The 18,028-nt window shown below is 41.4% G+C and overlaps 1 protein-coding gene across 3 annotated transcripts in view; it reads right to left on the bottom strand.

Annotated features, from left to right (window-relative positions):
• Nucleotides 1-14,631, bottom strand: part of cnpy1 (canopy FGF signaling regulator 1) — a 72,393-nt gene extending 57,762 nt beyond the window's left edge. Inside the window, exons 1-2 of one of the 3 annotated variants that reach the window (XM_073054892.1) lie at nt 13,626-13,661; nt 12,114-12,180 (exon numbers count right to left, since the gene is read on the bottom strand). In XM_073054892.1, coding sequence (XP_072910993.1) covers nt 12,114-12,180; nt 13,626-13,646 — 88 coding nt within the window. In that variant the 5' untranslated portion in view covers nt 13,647-13,661. Of the gene's footprint in view, nt 1-12,113; nt 12,181-13,625; nt 13,662-14,070; nt 14,227-14,268 lie in introns of those variants that run through there. The other 2 variants (XM_073054891.1, XM_073054890.1) reach the window with 2 other exon arrangements.
• Between the last annotated feature and the right edge of the window lie 3,397 nt (nt 14,632-18,028).

Below are 18,028 nucleotides of genomic sequence, written 5' to 3'. Positions count from 1 at the left end.
ACTCCAAATTTTAAAAGTGTGTTAATTCCTTTCTATCTGATTATGATCACAAGTAAATTGGTTTATTTTTGTCACAGGTACTGAAGTACAGTGAAAGTTTTTCGTATTAATATTGACAATTTCATCACATTATAACAAGACAGTACAAAAGAAAAATAGTTACAAAATAGTGCACTTTAAAAGTATTCCACAAAATATCATGAGACTAAAGTAGAATGACTCATCTAAAACCAAAGAAAAAAAGGTTGTTCTTTTAAGCTGTCTAAAGAAAAATTACTACTGTAATAAATTTCCAATGCTGAAGAACCTCACCACAATCATGAAACTTATGGACTATAGAAGTTTTAATAATCATTAAATCAATACTCAAAAGACTTGAAGAAGTGTTTAGCCAACCTTGTTGTACAAATGGCTCTACTGACCCAAAGCCAGTCTCACCGTTTGCTAAAATGAGAAAGTTTAAGATAACCAAATAATACAGGTGATAAGGCCCAAAAAAAAAATTGAGTACTGCAACTTAAATAAAACACATTTAAAACAGAATCACTTTTTAGAATTGAGACGAGTTAGCCAGGATGTATCAATCTACTATAAGATTCTTGGGTTACAGCATTTCAGCACCTACTCCAAAGAACAGTAATCGCCAGGGTGGAAAATGTAAAATCCAAACAGTGCCTCAAGATCTACTAGTTATCTTTTACTTTGTTACCATCTGTCATTATTTTTCCAACTGTCAGGTTTAGTATAAATGATACATTTAAACCAGAATTGTATGATAAGTAATATAAACCCTTAAATACAATTTTGATTTTGTTCTAAGGCCGCACTTTTGAAAAAGAAAGCAGTGACTTTCACTTTAACAGATGGAGATGAAATGGCTAATGGGCATTTTGATCACAAGAATTGAAGTAGAGGAAAACCACCATGGCTATTTCTAGAGTGTGAAAATGAAGAAAGAAACTGTTTTGTCAGTGGTTTAAGATAAATCAGTAAACAAAAAAAAAGTTGAGTCAAGAGCAAAGCTGTACTGCTTCCTAAAACTGTGGCATTTAGAAATGTACTCTATTTCACCACCAACTGAGAAAATCTTAAGCTTGTATTTTTTTTAAAAAGCCTTTAGAAAATTAATTGTACATCACAAAATACATTTTCAGCCATACAATTAAATAAAATTTCATTGCACTGTAATGATAAAAGCAATTAAGCAAAAAGAAACTTTCAAAAAAGGTAATGGGATATAATCACCACTTGGCCTAACTCAAACAAAAACAGAAAATGCTTGAAACACCCAGCAGGTCAGGCAGCATCTATTAGAAAAGCAGCAATGATTTAGATCCAAGAGCAAGTCCAAATCAATTAATAATGGTAATTACATGCATCTTTAGCGTCTTAGTCCATGTCAAGTTCTGTCTGGTATGGTAGATGTTTAATGGAACACTACAGCACTACACAAACCCTTTGACCCACTGTATTGTGCTGACTTGTAACCTATTCCAAGATCAATCCAACCTTTTATTTCTACTTAGCCCTTCATTTTTCTATCATGGAACGGTAGACTATGGTTTTAAGGTGAACCTGGACCACTTCCTGACAAGAAATGCAAAATGTGGAAGGCAAGTATTTTTGTTGTTCATACTTAATTCACATTATCTATTTAACATTCATTTTCCATTAATTGGTATTTTGATTGCTGCAATGTAGAAAGTAAGCACAAATATGACACTGATCTAGTCATCATGGTAAGAAGCAGACATATTAATCGGCTTTTGCCTCCAGATTCAAAATGTCAAATCCCAAATGCTAATATTAAAGCTAAAGGACAGATAATCTGTAACGAAGAAAGAGATTACAACTACAAAAGCACAGATCTGTCCATCAGTGTTGATGCAAATATAACTAAGTTGAATTGATGAATGCACAACACTTGAGTCAATTTCAAACAATAAATAAATTTAGGATTTCCCACATCCATGTTGTGTTTAACAAATCAGCTAACAATAGAAAAGTAACACTTGCAATAATTGTAAAAACAATGTATACATTGTTATTCTCCAACAATGACTCAAAAGTTACTGTCCAGAAGGATGCCGCTGAGCCAAAAAAGCCTTCCACATTTAGGTTTGTTAAGCTGTTACCATAACTTTGTTTTTATTCTACCTTCAAATCACTTTACCAATTGTGCACTTTCTAATTTAAAAATCCTTAAAACTATGCCAGCTAAAAGGGTTCCCACCTGCTTCAAAAGGGAGAAAAGTGCTCAAGATCAGGACGAGTTGCTGCAACAACGATAGCCATGAGGCATTTACACGAACAGTGTAACCAAAGACATGCCAGCTTCTCATTGCTACCATCAAGGTGGTGGTATAAGGGCCTGAAGATAGACACTCGACATTTCAGGAACAGCTTCTTCCCCTCTACCATCACATTTCTGAATGCAAAATTAACCTATGAACACAACCTCTTTTCCCCTCATTTTTATATAGTGGTGCAAAATTTAGTTAAATACTTTAGAATATGCCCTGATACTGTGAATCAAAATCTTTCTGGATACATGTCTCTAGCCATGTCAACACACTTAATGCCCCTATTTACCAAATGCAATAGAGTATTTTTCAAGACTACTAAACCAGCCCTTTTGCTCTAATCTAAGACACAGCTTTGCAAATAGCATGACATCATTCTATTTTGATCAGGATTACCATTTTCTACGCAAACATCAAATGTAGGCAGGACACACTTCCCTTTTTATATGAATTATTTACTACTACCTAGCACCTAAAAGCTAACATCATTTAAAGCTCTAAAATGGTTTATTTAACTTATTGCATTCTTTAACCCTGTTAAGCTCCAGTAGATTTGCTTGCCAAAATGAATACATCCTTCTTAAACAGGTCTTCCCCCTTGCTTTCCAGTCTGAAACACTGACTGTTCATTTTTCTTCATAGATGCTGCCTGACCTGCTGAGTTCCTCCAACATTTTGTACATCTTTCTTAAGGTGTGATTTCTAAACTTCAATATAATCTTCTTGGTAGATTTAATAAAAATTCTGGAGAAGTAGCTAGTGATGGGAAGCTCTAAATCTCCTGGCATGCCTGATGCTATGGCTCTCTTGGTGGATGTTCCAGAGACCACGAAGAGGAGTTATACTTACCTGCAGGAGTGCTGGAGAGGTCTGAACTACAGAAGCTGTCAGTTGTACAGGGTGACAGTGATTATCAGAAACACCTTGGAGATGGAGGTCCCTCTCAAACTGGAAATGCTAATGGCACACCATTTTCCAGTAACTGTAATGTCTCGTTTTCTGGTGAAACAAGCAGGAGAGAAACCAGCTCCTGGAAAGGGAAAGTTGACAGTAAAGTCATTCAACTTTGGTGACTTCCTGGTACCTGGAGGTTGACAGAAAAGATGTTGAAGTTCAAAGATGTCTTTTCTCCTGATGAGTTTGATGTGAGTGTTCCAAGAGTACTCGCCACACCATTCTAGTGACAGTGGACACCCCTTTCAGAGAAAGGTCTTCGTGACTGGCACCTGCCGAGGCAGAGGATGTTCAGCAGCATTTACGGAAACTGAAGGAAGCTGGGATTATCACCGAGTTCAGGAGCCCCTGTGCATCCCCATAGTGGTGGTGAGGAAGAAGAATGAGTGATGACTATCGGACTCTGAACTGACGCACATTCTCCAACCAGTATATTGTTTCAAGGATCAAGGACGCACTGGCCTGCTTGAGTGGATTGAAGTGGTTCAGTGTACTGGACCCAAAGAGTGTGTAGTATCAGATACCCATGAGTGAGGCCGACGAGAAGACAGCATTCATAAGTCCACTTGGATTCTTTCAGTCTGAAGGGATGTCTCAGGGCATATCAGGAGCTCCGGCTACTTTCCAATTTATCATGGGAAAAACTGTTAGGGATATGAACTTGTTTGAGGTGCTGGTGTACCTGGACGATCCCAGTGTTTCGATCTACCCTGGAAGAGCACAAGGCGAGGCTACAGAAGGTGTTAGGCCAACTGAATACTGAAGGGTTAAAACTGTCACTAGACAAATCCCAGTTCTGCAAGACGTCTGTCAACTATATTCGACACAGTCTCACAGGATGGAGTAGCTGCAGACTTATCAAAGATAGAGGTAGTCACCCCATGGCCAAGGCCCTAGAATGTGTGTTCGACACTCGTTCCTTGGATTCTGTGGAAACTATCAGAGTTTTGTCAAGAACTACTCCAAAGCGAGTCACCCTTTGAATCAGCTTCTGTATTACCCTCCCTTCGGGAAAGAATGGAGGACAACGAAAGGGGAAGATGGTAAAGATTATTTTAGAGCAAAATGGGATGCAAAATGCGAAAAGGCATCTTAGTTGCTCCGCCATTCCATCATGACTTATCCCGGATCCCACTCAACCCCATACACCTGCCTTCTTGCCATATCCGCTGACACCCTGAGCACTCTAAGGCAGGACATTCCACAAATTCACCACTCTGACCAAAATCCTCCTTCCATCTGTTCTAAAAGGTCACCCCTCAATTTTGAGGCTGTGCCCTCATACCCCAACCACAGGAAACATCCTCTCCATATCCATCCTATCTAGTCCTTTTGACATTTGGTAGGTTTCAATGGATTACCCAGCATTCTTCTAAATACCAGTATTCTTGGGTATTAACATATACAATGACCTATTCTGGGTACTAAATGCAAAGTACTTTACTTTACTTTCTTACAAGGTTAAGGAGGTTCAGATTGTCATTGAACATGAGAGTATCCTATCTGGTTGTATCATGACCTGGCATAGCAAATTGTATACATAGGAATGCAAGAAGCTGCAGACAGTTGTGGACTCGATCCAAAATTTCACATGCATATCCTCTCCACCATTAATACAGGAGATGCTACATCAAAAATGTTACATACTTTGTGAGTATCTGGTGAGCGTGATGTAATGGTCTTATGATGGTGGGGTGATATATTTTCCCGCCAGTGTGAGGTCATGTGATGGCCTGTTCCAACAGGTATAAAACGGGGAAAGCCTGCTGTGAGTCAGGAGTTTTTGTTGGGATGACGTTTAAGTCGTTCATTACTCCATTATGCTGCGTATTTGGTTTCATGACGCAGTTTTGTTTTAAAGTGGAGTTTTAATTTTAACAGTAAGATACATTGTTGTTGTGCCAGCAGTTTTGAAAATCACTGCTAGTTATGTTTGATGCATCTTTGATTTAATTTTAAAGTCTAAGTATTGGAGAGTGAAGATTTACCAAAGTATGGAAACCTGAAGGACCGAGTAAAGTTGGTGTCGTCGGCGGTTTAATACAGGATCGATCTTATTGGATCTTCGTTCAAGAAATAGTAACCTGCATCCAAGATAGCCCCTTCATTACAAGAACAGAAAGGGTTGGGCGCAGTGTTATTCGCCAAGGAAAAGGTCAGTTCCTTAAAGCCGTTTTTATTTCCTTAATCATGAATCCTTCGTGCAAGGTATATTTCAGCTGGGATCAGCAGTAACATCATGTCGTCGAGGAATTCCTCACTTCAGGAAAGTCTATCCTAATTGATCGTATAAATCATTTGGACTTTTGCATTTATCACTTTAAGAACTGTGTTCACATTTATCGGTTTAAGAACTGTTCGAGTTGCTGCATCACAGTTAACTTCCAGTTAAGTTAGTTGTTTGTTTAGTTTTCATTTTTATTGACCAGAGTTTAAATGTTCATTTGTTTCTAAAAAAAAGTGTCAAGTCTATATTCATTGTTGCCGTACCTTAACAAAAAGCAATCGTAAAAAATTTCAACCACCTGGGCTATGTAATCTTCTTTCAGCTACCATCAGGCAGGAAGTAGCAAAGCCAAAAGTCTTGCACTACCAGGTTCAAGAACAGCTACAATAATTGGTTCTTGAACAAACTGGTACAACCCTTTTCACTACAGTTTAGCAACACTAACAACTGTGCACTAAAATAGATAGTGGTTTCTGTTTTCTTGTAAAAGCTGCTTATATGATGCTATGTTCCTGTGATGCTTCTACAAGCAAGATGTTCCTTGACCTGTGTATATATGCAGTTGTGCTTATGACAAAGATGCATTTACTACAACAGTGATCCAAATATTGAGTGGATCTCGATACATCCCAATGCTAAATTAATGGACATCCTTGTTTTCCATTAGTATGCCATGGTCCAAATGAGAAAAAAGAAACTTTCTCCCTGATTTTTACTGATTCTCACAATCAAAAGCACACTTATACTGATTATGCATCAGGGACAATACTCAAGCAATTATCTTAACATTGACAGTGTGAATTATGTATTTATCCTGCACTTCAAGTGTTCAAGACTAGCTTTATTTGTCATATGTATATCAAAACATCCAGTGAAATGCACCATTTTGCATTTTAGGATTGTGCTGAAAGCAGCCCAGAAGTGTTGCCACACTTGCAGTAGCAATATAGCATACCCACAAATTACTAACCCCAACCTATACATCTTTGGAATATGTGATGAAACCACAGGATCTGAAGGAAACTTGTGGTCACAGGGCGAACGCACAAGCTCCCTGCAGACAGCGGCAGGAGTCGAATCCTGATCGGTGATCACTGGCACTGCGCTGCTATACTACCTTGCCACCTCAGAATTTATTCCCTCAGTTGATTCAACAAAAAAAAGCTATGAATTTCCATATTATGAAAGAAATCAAGTGTTTGTAATCCATTTAGCTTTCAAGATGTATCACATCTTCTCTCAAACTTCCCCTTCAGAATCAATGGATATGAATGACGAACATTAAAGCCTCCTATGGCACAGCCAATAGTATTGTTGCCTCAAAATCCCAACCCACAGACCTGACTACATAACCTTGATTTAAATACTGAAGATACACTATCTTGTTAGATGAACTACGTATCAATAAGACTACGAGCCGAAGACTTAGTACTCTTAGAATGCTTTAAAAAAAAAATAAATCAACTAAACACCATTTCAGAGAGAAGCAAGCTAATTCTCCACACAACATTCTGTCCAGTATTGATCATAAGAACACAAGAAATAGGAGCAGGAGAAGGCTATCTGGCCTGTCGAGCCCGTTCCACCATTCAATAAGATCATGGCTGATCTGACCATGGAATCATCTCCACCTACCTGCCTCCTCCCCCGCCCCCCCCCCCCCCCCCCCATTATCCCTTAATTTCCCTACTATGCAAAAATCTATCCAACTTTGTCTTAAATACATTTACTGAGGTAGCTTCCACTGCTTCACTGGGCAGAGAATTCAGAAGATTCACCACTCTTTAGGAAAAGCAGTTCCTCCTCATCTGTCCTAAGTTTACTCCCCTGAATCTTGGGGCTATGTGCCCTAGCTCTAGTTTCACCTGCCAGTGTAAACAACTTCCCTGCCACTATATATTTGATATTTTTCCAGGATCTCCTCTCATTCTTCTGAATTCCAGCAAGTACAGTCCGAGGTGACTCAATCTCTACTCATAGTCTACTCCCCTTATCTCTGGAATCAACCTGATAAACCTCCTCTGCACCACCTCCAAAGCCAGTATATCCTTCCTCAAGTAAGGAGACCAGAACTGCACACAGCATTCCAGATGCAGCCTCACCAGTCCTATGTGCAGTTGCAGCAAAACCTCCTGGCTCTTAAATTCAATCCCTCTAGCAATGAAAGCCAACATTCCATTTGCCTTCTTGATAGCCCGCTGCACCTGGAAACCAACCATTTGTGATTCATGCACCAGTACTCCCAAGCCCCTGCTGCAATCTTTACTATTTAAATAACGAGACCATAAGACATACAAACAAGTTAGGCCATTCAGCTCAAAGTCTACTCTGGCATTTCATCATGGCTAATCCTGGATCCCACTCAACCCCATTCACCTGCCTTCTTGCCATATCGTTTGATGCCCTAACCGATCAGGAAACAATCAACTTCCGCCTTAAACATACACACAGACTCTGCAGTCTACGGCAGAGCATTCCACAGATTTACTACACTCTGGCTGAAAAAAAATTTCTCCTTACCTCTGTTCCAAAGGGTTCCACCCTCTAGCTCTGGATACCCCAACCAAAGGAAACATCCTCTCCACATCCACCGTATCTAGTCCATTCAACATTCAGTAGGTTTCAATGAGATCCCCATGCATTCTTAAAAATTCCAGAGAGTACAGGCCAAAAGGTGCCAAATACTCCCATGTTAACCCTTTCATTCCAGGAATCATCCTCATCCCCTTCCTGAGATATGGGGCCCAAAACTATTGACAATTCTTTAAGTGCGGCCTGACGAGTGTCTTATAAAGCTCAACATCATCTCCTTGTTTTCACATTCTACTCCCATTGAAATAAATGAAAATATTGTTCCTTTTACCAGAATGCATTATCATACATTTCCCAACACTGATTTCATGTGCCACTTTTTTGCCCATTCTTCCAATTTGTCTAAGTCTTGCTGCAACCGCATCACTTCCTCAGCATTACCTACCCCTGCACCTATCTTTGTATCATCTGCAAACTTTGCCACAAAGCCTTTAATTCCATTATCCAAATCACTGACAAAAAAAAAAGTGAAAAACCCCATAGGATTTTACTCCATTAAGCAACCTCATGTGTGGCACCTTATCATTTACTTGGATTTTCAGAAGGCCTCTCCTGCTTGTTACTTCCTCGAAGTCTGACAGATTTGTCAGGCAAGATTTCCCTTTACAGAAACCATGCTAACTTTGACTTACTTTATCATTAGTCTGCAAGTACCCTGAAGCTTCATCCTTAATAATAGAATCCAGCACTTTGCCAACCAGAGGTTAGGCTAACTGGCTTACAATTTCCTCTGGCACACCGCTAGTCTCTTCCACAGTGAAGACAGATGCAAGGTACCCATTAAGTTCATCTACCATTTCTTTGTTCTCCATCACTACCTCACCAGTATCATTTTCCAGTGGTCCAATATCAACTCTCACCTCCCTTTTACTCTTTATACAACTGAAAAAAAATGATATCCTTTACATTATTGCCTGGTCTGCCCTCATATTTAATCATTTCCATTCTTATAGCCTTTTTCGTTGCCTTTTGAAGAATTTTAAATGGTTCCCAATCATCCAACTTCCCACTCACTTTTGCAACCTTATATGCCCTTTCCTTGGCTTTTCTGCAGTCCTTAACTTCCTTTGTCAGCCACAGTTGCCTACTCCTGCCATTTGAGAACTTCTTTCTCTGTGGGACACTTCTATCCCATGCCTTGTGAACTATTCCCAGAAACTTCAGCCATCTCTGCCCTGCCATCATCCCCACCAGTATCCTCCGCTAATCCACCTCCTCTCTCAAGCCTCTGTAATACCCTTTTATTCCATTGTGACACTGATACATCCGATTTATGCTTCTCCCTCTCAAACTGCACTGTCATCACAAGACTCTGCAGCGGATAATGAGGTCAGCTGAGATCATAGGGGTCTCGCTTCCCCGCATTAACAGCGTTGTGAAGGACCCCACGCACCCCTCACACAAACTCTTCTCCCTCCTGCCATCTGGCAAAAGGTACCAAAGCATTCGGGCTCTCACGACGAGACTGTGCAACAGTTCCTTCTCCCAAGCCATCAGTCAATACCCAGAGTCCAGAATGACATCTACATCATTTATTATATTGAAATTTGTCCTCTACTGTGCCAATTGTCTTGTTTATTAATTATTTTAATTAATTATTGTACTGCCCTGCACTGTTTTGTGCACTTGATGTAGTCCTGTGCAGGTCTGTAGTCTAGTCTAGTTTTGTGTGGTTTCATGTAGCACCATGGTCCTGGAGGAATGTTGTTTTGTTTTTACTGTGTACTGTACCAGCAGCTTATGGTCGAAATGACAATAAACTTGACTATGAGTTCAATCATATTATGATCACTGCCTCCTAAGAATTCCTTTACATTAAGCTCCCTAATGGGATCTGGGTTATTACACAACACCCAATCTAAAATAGCCTTTCCCCAAGTAGGCTCAAAAACAAGCTGCTCTGTTAAAAAAAGCCATCTTGTAGACATCCCTCTATTGTGATCCGACACCAACCTGATTCTCCCAATCTTCTTGCATATTGAAGTCTCCCATTACAATTACCATTATTACATGCCTTTTCCAGCACCCTTTGCAGTCTTAACCCCACATCTTGGCTACTATTTGGAGGCCACATATGATTCCCAGAATTAATTATTTTTTTTAAAAACCCTTGTTTTTGCTTAACTCCACCTACAAAGATTCAACATTCTCTGACCCGATGTCACCTCTTTCTAAAGATGTAATGCCAACAGAGCCACACCACTGACTATGCCTTCCTGCCTGTCCTTTCAATACAAAGGATATCCTTTGATGTTAAGCTCTCAACTATGGCCTTCTTTCAGCCATGACTCAGTGATGCCCACATCATACTGTCCAGTCTCTAATCGCGCCATGAGTTTGTCCACCTTATTCGAAAGCTACGTGCATTTAAATATAGCACCTTCAGTCCTACATCTTCATCCTTTTGAATTTTGCCACTGTGGTACAATTTAACCTTATGCTCTGTCTGAATTTGTACCTAGTCATTGGCTTGTCCTTTCTTGTATTCATGTTACACTCATCGACGCCTTCTTAACCTGCTGGATCATCCTCAGCTCTATCATACTGGCTTCCACGCCCTGCCATATTAGTTTAAACCACTCTCAACAGCTCTAGTAAACCTACTCGCAAGAATATTGTTCCCCTCAGACTCAAGTGCAACCCGTCCCTTTTGTACAGGTCCCACCTGCCCCAGAAAAGGTCCCAATTATCTGGAAATTTGAATCCCCGCCCCCGCTCCAATTCTTCAGCCACACAGATATCTGCCACCTCATTCTATTCCTGGCCTCAGTTTCATGTGGCACAGGCAGCAATTCCGAGATTACTATCCTTGAGGTTCCTTCTCAGCTTCCTTCCTAACTCCCTATATTCTTTTTTCAGGACCTCTTCCCTTTTTCTTCCTATGTTGTTGGTATCAATATGTACCATGACTTCTCACTGTTCACCCTCCCTCTTCAGGATACTATCAACACATCCTGAAACATCTCAGATCCTGGCACCTGGGAGGCAAACTACCATCTGTGTTTCCTTTTTGCATCTACAGAATTACCCATCCGTCTCCCCCAGCTATAAAGTCTTCTATTACTGCTACCATCCTCTTCAGTTCCCTACACTTCTGAGCCATAGGGGCAAACTCAGTGCCAGAGGCACAGCTCCTGTTGCTTCCCCCAGATAGGTTCCCCACCCCACAGTACTCAAAAATGGAGGACGGTGTCAAGGGGGACAGTCACAGGGGTGCTCTGCACTATCTGATGTTCTCCCTTCCCTCTCCTAACAGTCACCCATTTTTCTGTCTCCTGTCTCGATGCACCTGATGCAGATGTGTCTATCAGGGAGTTTGGGTGTCCGCTGGAAAGACCACATCTGACACCCAGAACAGAGCAGAACACTGTTATGGGCATGCCCCTTATTCTCTCAAGATTTAAATAATCTGGTCTTCCATTTTTCCTTCCAAAGTAGATGACCTCTCATTTAGCAACATTTTACTCCATTTACTTTGCTTGCTCAACGTATTTATATCTTTCTGCAAAATCTCCATATCCTCTACACAATTTCCATTTTCTCGCAACTTGGTGTCATCAGCAATCTTAGGTACGCTACACTCAGTGTCCTCTTCCAGATTGTTAATGCGTATTATAAACAGTTGTAGGCCCAGTATTGATCTCAATGGCACACCGCTCGCCACTGATTGCCAATGAGAGAAACACCCATGTATCCCAACTCTCTTCTTTCTATTGGTTAAGAAATCCATGCTATTACATCACCCCCAACTCTATGCATCCTTATCTTATGGACAAGTCTTTCATACGGCACCTTATCGAATGCCTTCTGGAAATCCAAGTAAATAATGTCCATCTGTTCCCGTCTATCTACTGCACTCATTATATCCTCAAAGAACTCCAGTAAGTTTGTCGAACAGGACCTGCCTTTGCTGAATCCATGCTGTGTCTGCCTGATGGATCCACTTCTTTCCAGCTGCCTTGCCATTTCTTCTTTAATGATAGCTTCGAGCATTTTCCCCAAATACAGATATTAAATTAACTAGCCTATATAGTTACCTGCCACTTGTCTGCATCCTTTTTTGAACAGCTGAGTGACATTTGCCTTCTTCCAATCCACTGGAACCTGGCCAGAGTCCAAAAAATGTAGGTAAATTACCACCAAAGTTTCAACTATAACTTCTATTCCTTTCAGTACCCTGGGATACATTCCATCAGGATCTTCAAACCAAAGGCAAAAAAGCAAAATATCTGGTCATTATCACTGCTATTTTATAGGAGTATGCTATATATAAACTAGCCACCAGATCCACCACATCCTGAATCTGAAATATATCAATATTCCATCCAGTCTAAAGCTCCCAACTTACCACATTGCAAGTTCAGTACGGGAGCTCACTCTTTCCTTCACAACAGTAATTAGGTCTAAGCCTACCCAGCAAATCAATAAAAACGACTATACCAGAACCTACATTTCACAAATTACTTCAGTGATTTGATTATAAAGCACTAATCTTAAATAACCCACCTTTTTATTCTAGCATCTTCACCTTCCTCCTTGGTGCTGAAGGATCTCGGCCCAAAACATTAACATTCATTTCCATAGATGCTCCCTGACCTGTCGAGTTCCTCCAGCATTTTGTGGGTGTTCTCTGGACTTCCAACACCTGCAGATCTCTTCGTTTTTATTTATTTTTTTAAATAGATGTTCTTTGCTACTCCCTGAACTGGTAATGAAGGTCCATGGGGTATTATATTTTTTTTAAAATACACCAGCTAAAGAAATACAAATGAAACCTTCTGTCAACCTCAAATCTTAACTGTTCCCCTCCCCTGTTGAGGTCCAGCATTTTCTATTTGATTTTAAATGTTCAGCATCTGTAGGTTTTGATCATCTTCATTTCCTACAAAAATAAATATTTGTGGAGGATATAAAGAATGAGTTTAAAAACCAACATTGGGCATCTACAGACAGTATTATTCAGTTTAGCCAAATGCAGAACAATCAAGTCGGTTTCTCTTTGAATGGCTACATTACCATATCTGAAGTTAACTTTTAAAATGATTGCTTTTCCACCAATGGTCAAGTGGATAACTTCATGCATACCAACACTGAAATGATTCCACAACCTCTGGACTCACTTTCAAGGACTCTGAAACTCATGCTCTCAATCTTACTTATTATTATGAGGTTATTTTTTTGTATTGCAGTATGTCTTCCTTTGCATAATGGTCGTTTGCCCGATGGTCTTAGTTTGTGTTTACTGTGAATGTCCGAAAAAACTGGATCTCATGGTCGTATGAGACATATACCCAGTTTGATAATAAATTTACTGTTAAGTCTCCTGCCAATTATAAGCAGAACAATCCCAAAAGTTCCACACCCTCTCAATCTTTCCCCGCAAGTCTACAGAACTGTTATATTCCTTTCCTTCGCAGTAGGATTAAGAGTAATTGTGTCATCTCAAGATCTTAGTTTCCACCCTAGAACAGACATCTCCCAGATCTCCCCCCCCCCCCCACCTCCCCACCTCCACACACACCTTTCAATTTACAAGCCTGATTTCTCACCTTTCCAGTTCTGCCAGTCATTGATTCAAGAGTGCTAACCTCGCTGGCTTTTCTTTATTTAACCGTTTTGAAGGCACCGATTCCACCATTCTCATGGATAGGTAATTCTGAATCATAACCTCTCTCTACAAAGTTTTTACTTAAATCTTTTGCATAACCTCTTAATATATTAAGTACGTGCGGCAGTCATAAGAACGCAAATATCTTTTATCCACCCCGTGCTATCTTCTCGAAACTACCATAATGCAGAGAAGCCTTTAAGTCTCACACCATGTCCAAAAAGTTACTTTCCTTCAAAAATTCAGTTCTTGAACCAACCTATGCTACCCCAACCATCACCTCAGTATAGCAAAATTATGACCACCTTGCACGAAGATGAGTTTCAGTTTTCTGTTCTAATTTGCGTGTTTTTTTTGTTTTAAAAAATGTGCATAAATGTGCTTACTTGTGACTACTGCTACAATTAAGTTTTTCATTGTGTACATGGCAATAAACTCCGACTTTTGGCTTGACTCATCCGTTAAGGGGGAAATACTTAGCTCCATATGTCCTCGTCTCAGAGCCACGTTGGTGTCCATCTCCCACCCCACCAAGGTCACCATAGAAGCCGCAGCAGCAGGGACCCCGCCCCCCAATCGCTCACCTCCACAGTATGTTTCCGCGTCTCTCTCTGCGCATGCCCACGGGGAGCACAGAGCGAGAAGCTCCGCGAGCAGCAGAGCGATGTCCCACCGCGGCCGCGAGCCCATGGTCGACCCAACCGTTTCCCACAGAAGAGAGCGGAGCGATCAGCGTCCGACACCGGTAACAGAGCGAAAAGTTTCTCCTCCCGAGCCTGTACGTGGAGACTGCCTTTAGGCTCCCTCCGAACTGCTCAATTTAAGGTGTAGCCGGTCCCACGCTCGAGTTAATATTTAAATCACCCAGTTCGCGGACTTCAAAGCAATCCGAGACAGCAAGAGGCCGCCGGCCGAGTGGCGCCGCCCCCACGCCGACATCAGCCCCGCCCACTGTCCCCGCGAGCAAACATGCCCCCTGCATGCAGCCTGCAAACGTTGCCACGTCGCTCGATCGTCACTCGCGCGTGGTTTCCGTCAGGCCTCCCGCCCTCTTCCTTTCAGCCAGTGAGAGAACGCCGCGTGCATCGCCGGCTACCGCCCTCTTCGGGGTAAGCCAATGAGAAGCTGGAAGCGAGCGCATCTGGCGGTGGCATCGATAACTGTAAGCGGCACGTTGGACGATTGTTGTTGGGTTGCCGAGGCTTGAGTGCAAATGGTATGGCGATGAAAATAAACATGATACATTTACGAATACCTCATCGCTCTGTTTACCCCCTCCACATCCGACACTTTCTCCCGTTACAGTAGCATGTACAGCATTTGTCACAGTAGGGGTCTTCCTGATCTAGTCCCACTTCCTTAATCCTTAATCCTCCAATCCTTTTCTATCCATGCACCTGTCGAAATGTCTTTTAAACTGTGTAATGGTACTAACCTAAACTACTTCTGACAGCTTATTCCCACTACTTACCACAAATTCATCTTTTAAATTCACGGCTGCGAAGCCTCTGCCAGTGATGCTGCCTGGCCTGCTGCGTTCCACCAGCATTTTGTGTGTGTTGCTTGAATTTCCAGCATCTGCAGATTTCCTCTTGTTGACCTACCACAAATACTTTGTCCTTAACATCAGCATTGCCCTTACGCCACCTTTCAGCACCTCCGGGATAGGCAGAGATTTGCCTACACCGCTTCCAAACTGGTCTAGCTCTCCGTGCTCTTTCTATAACATCTACATTCGGCAAGGCGAAGTGTAGGCTAGGTAATCATCTGTGCTCTGTCAACTCTGATCATCTTGTGCTCCTGGTTGCATGCCATTTCAACTCTCCATTCCCACACTGACCTGTCTGCCCTAGGCCTTTACTGCTGCCAACATGAGGTAAAACTCAGATTGCAAAGGTAACACTTCATATTCCACCTGGATAGCCAGCAACTAATAGTATGAACATTGAGTTTTCAACATTAGGAAATCTCCTCCATGTTGCTTTCCCACGCCAAATGGTCTACTTTGCTGATTTTTTCCATTCTGCTTGCTGCCTGCCAACCTGCCCTGTTAACTAGATTATTAGTCCCCACTATGCCTAGTTATTTCTGTCAAAACCAATGGACTTATCTACAAGTGTTTCTTTTCCTTTGGCCATCCTTCCTAACTCATCCTCCATTCAATTCTATTTCATAATCAGGTTTATTACTGAAGTATGTTGTAAAATTTCATATGTTGGTAATACAGTACAAGATTTAAAATTTGCTATACATAACAAAAATAAATAAAAAGAGTAATAAGACCATGAGACTTTGGAGATAAGGTGGGTCATTTGGCCTATCTAATCTGCTTTACCATTCAATCATAGCCGAATAGCAAGGTTGCATTCATGGGTTCTTACCTGTTTCCACCTATTTTTCTAACTCCCTCCTCCCCATACCTATCATCTCCCACTTCATCTGATTCTGCCTATCAGCTAACAGCCCTTGCCTCACTCCTCTCTCACCTTTTTAATACTAATATCTCCCCCTCTGCATTCTGGTCCTGATGCAGAGTCTTGACTCAAATTGTTTACCATTCCTTTGCCTCTACAGAAGTTGCTTAATCAACTAAGATCCTCTGACACTTTGTTTTTGGCTCCTGATTATCTTGCGTTGCCAAAATATTGTTCATAGCCAACAATTTGAAGTAAAATAAGCAAATGGTGCAAATGAGGAACTGGCCATGCAGCATCAATGGAGAGATAAACCTACTAAATCCATATCTCTTCCAGACCTCTTATCTATAGTACCATTCAATAAGATCACAGCTAATCCGCCACCTGCTGAGAAGATCATCGAAGTCTCTCTTCCACCCACCTGAGATATTTATCAGGAGCACTGCATATGCAGGGCCCTTAGCATTGTCAAGGATCCCTCCTATCCATCTCTCAATTTGACCCTCTACCATCAGGCACGAGGTACATAACATGAGGAAAATGACTATTAGGATGGAAAACAGCTTCTTCCCTCAGGCTGCCTGCCCCCATCCAGGTCTCATCACTTATAAAGCAGCAGCAGCACTACTGTTTACTTTTTAACTTGTGTCATAAATTCACCTTATGCTAAATGACAATCTTTAAAGAATAAAATAATAATAATTTTAGTATTTGTTAATTGTTGTAATATTGCTTTATGTATTGTGTGAGTCTGATGTCAAAAAGGGATGCCAGGCATAACGTTTTGATGACAGCTGAACTGCAGAGGAGCTGCTAGAATGACATTGAATCAACATCAAACTGCCTCAGGGGCTCTGACTCGGGATTTCTTTGTTGGGGGTTTACTCCTGAAGCCTTTCCTCTGACCCCTTCCTAGTAACTAAAGGTGTCAAGCAGGGCTGTGTCCTTGCACCTACTCTGTTGAGCCTGCTGTTTGCCACATAACTGTTTCCTGCTCTCACACAGACCGGAATAACAATTTGCTACGGGGACTGATGGACATTTGATCTGTGTCGCCTCAAGGTTAAGACCAAAGTGCTATGGGACTTTCTCTTTGTAGATGACTGTGCTCATGCAACGCACAGTGAAGGAGCTCATTGACTGCCTTGCTGTGTGATCAAGAAAATTCAGCTTAACCATCGGCCTGCAGAAGACAGAAGTTCTACTTCAGTCTGCACCTCTAACCAACCCCGCAGCACCATGAGTTGAGATTGAAAGCACACAGCTCAACAATGTTGAGCTACCTGGGAAGCTACCTCAGCTCATCCTGGAGTCTAGATCAAGAGGTTTCAAACAGACTTGCAAAAGCTGGTGCATCCTTTGGCAGGCTGTAGACTTCAATCTACATATAGATTGGGTGAACCAAATTGGTAAGGGTGCTGAGGAAGAGGATTTCTTGGAATGTATGCGGGATGGTTTTCTGAACCAACATGTTGAGGAACCAACTAGAGAGCAGGCCATTCTAGATTGGGTATTGAGCAATGAGGAAGGGTTAGTTAGCAATCTTGCTGTGCGAGGCCCCTTGGGTAAGAGTGACCATAATATGGTGGAATTCTTCATTAAGATGGAGAGTGACATAGTTAATTCAGAAACAAAGGTTCTGAACTTAAAGAAGGGTAACTTTGAAGGTATGAGACGTGAATTAGCTAAGATAGACTGGCAAATGATACTTAAAGGGTTGACGGTGGATATGCAATGGCAAGCATTTAAAGATCTCATGGATGAACTACAACAATTGTTCATTCCAGTTTGGCAAAAGAATAAACCAGGGAAGGTAGTGCACCCATGGCTGACAAGGGAAATTAGGGATGGTATCAAGTCCAAAGAAGAAACATATAAATAAGCAAAAAAAAGTGGCACACCTGAGGACTGGGAGAAATTCAGAGAC

The sequence above is a fragment of the Hemitrygon akajei genome, chromosome 8 (assembly GCF_048418815.1).
Source record: "Hemitrygon akajei chromosome 8, sHemAka1.3, whole genome shotgun sequence".
Lineage (NCBI taxonomy): Eukaryota > Metazoa > Chordata > Chondrichthyes > Myliobatiformes > Dasyatidae > Hemitrygon > Hemitrygon akajei.
Note: the sequence above shows the minus strand (reverse complement) of the source record. Positions and strands in the feature narration are given on the sequence as shown.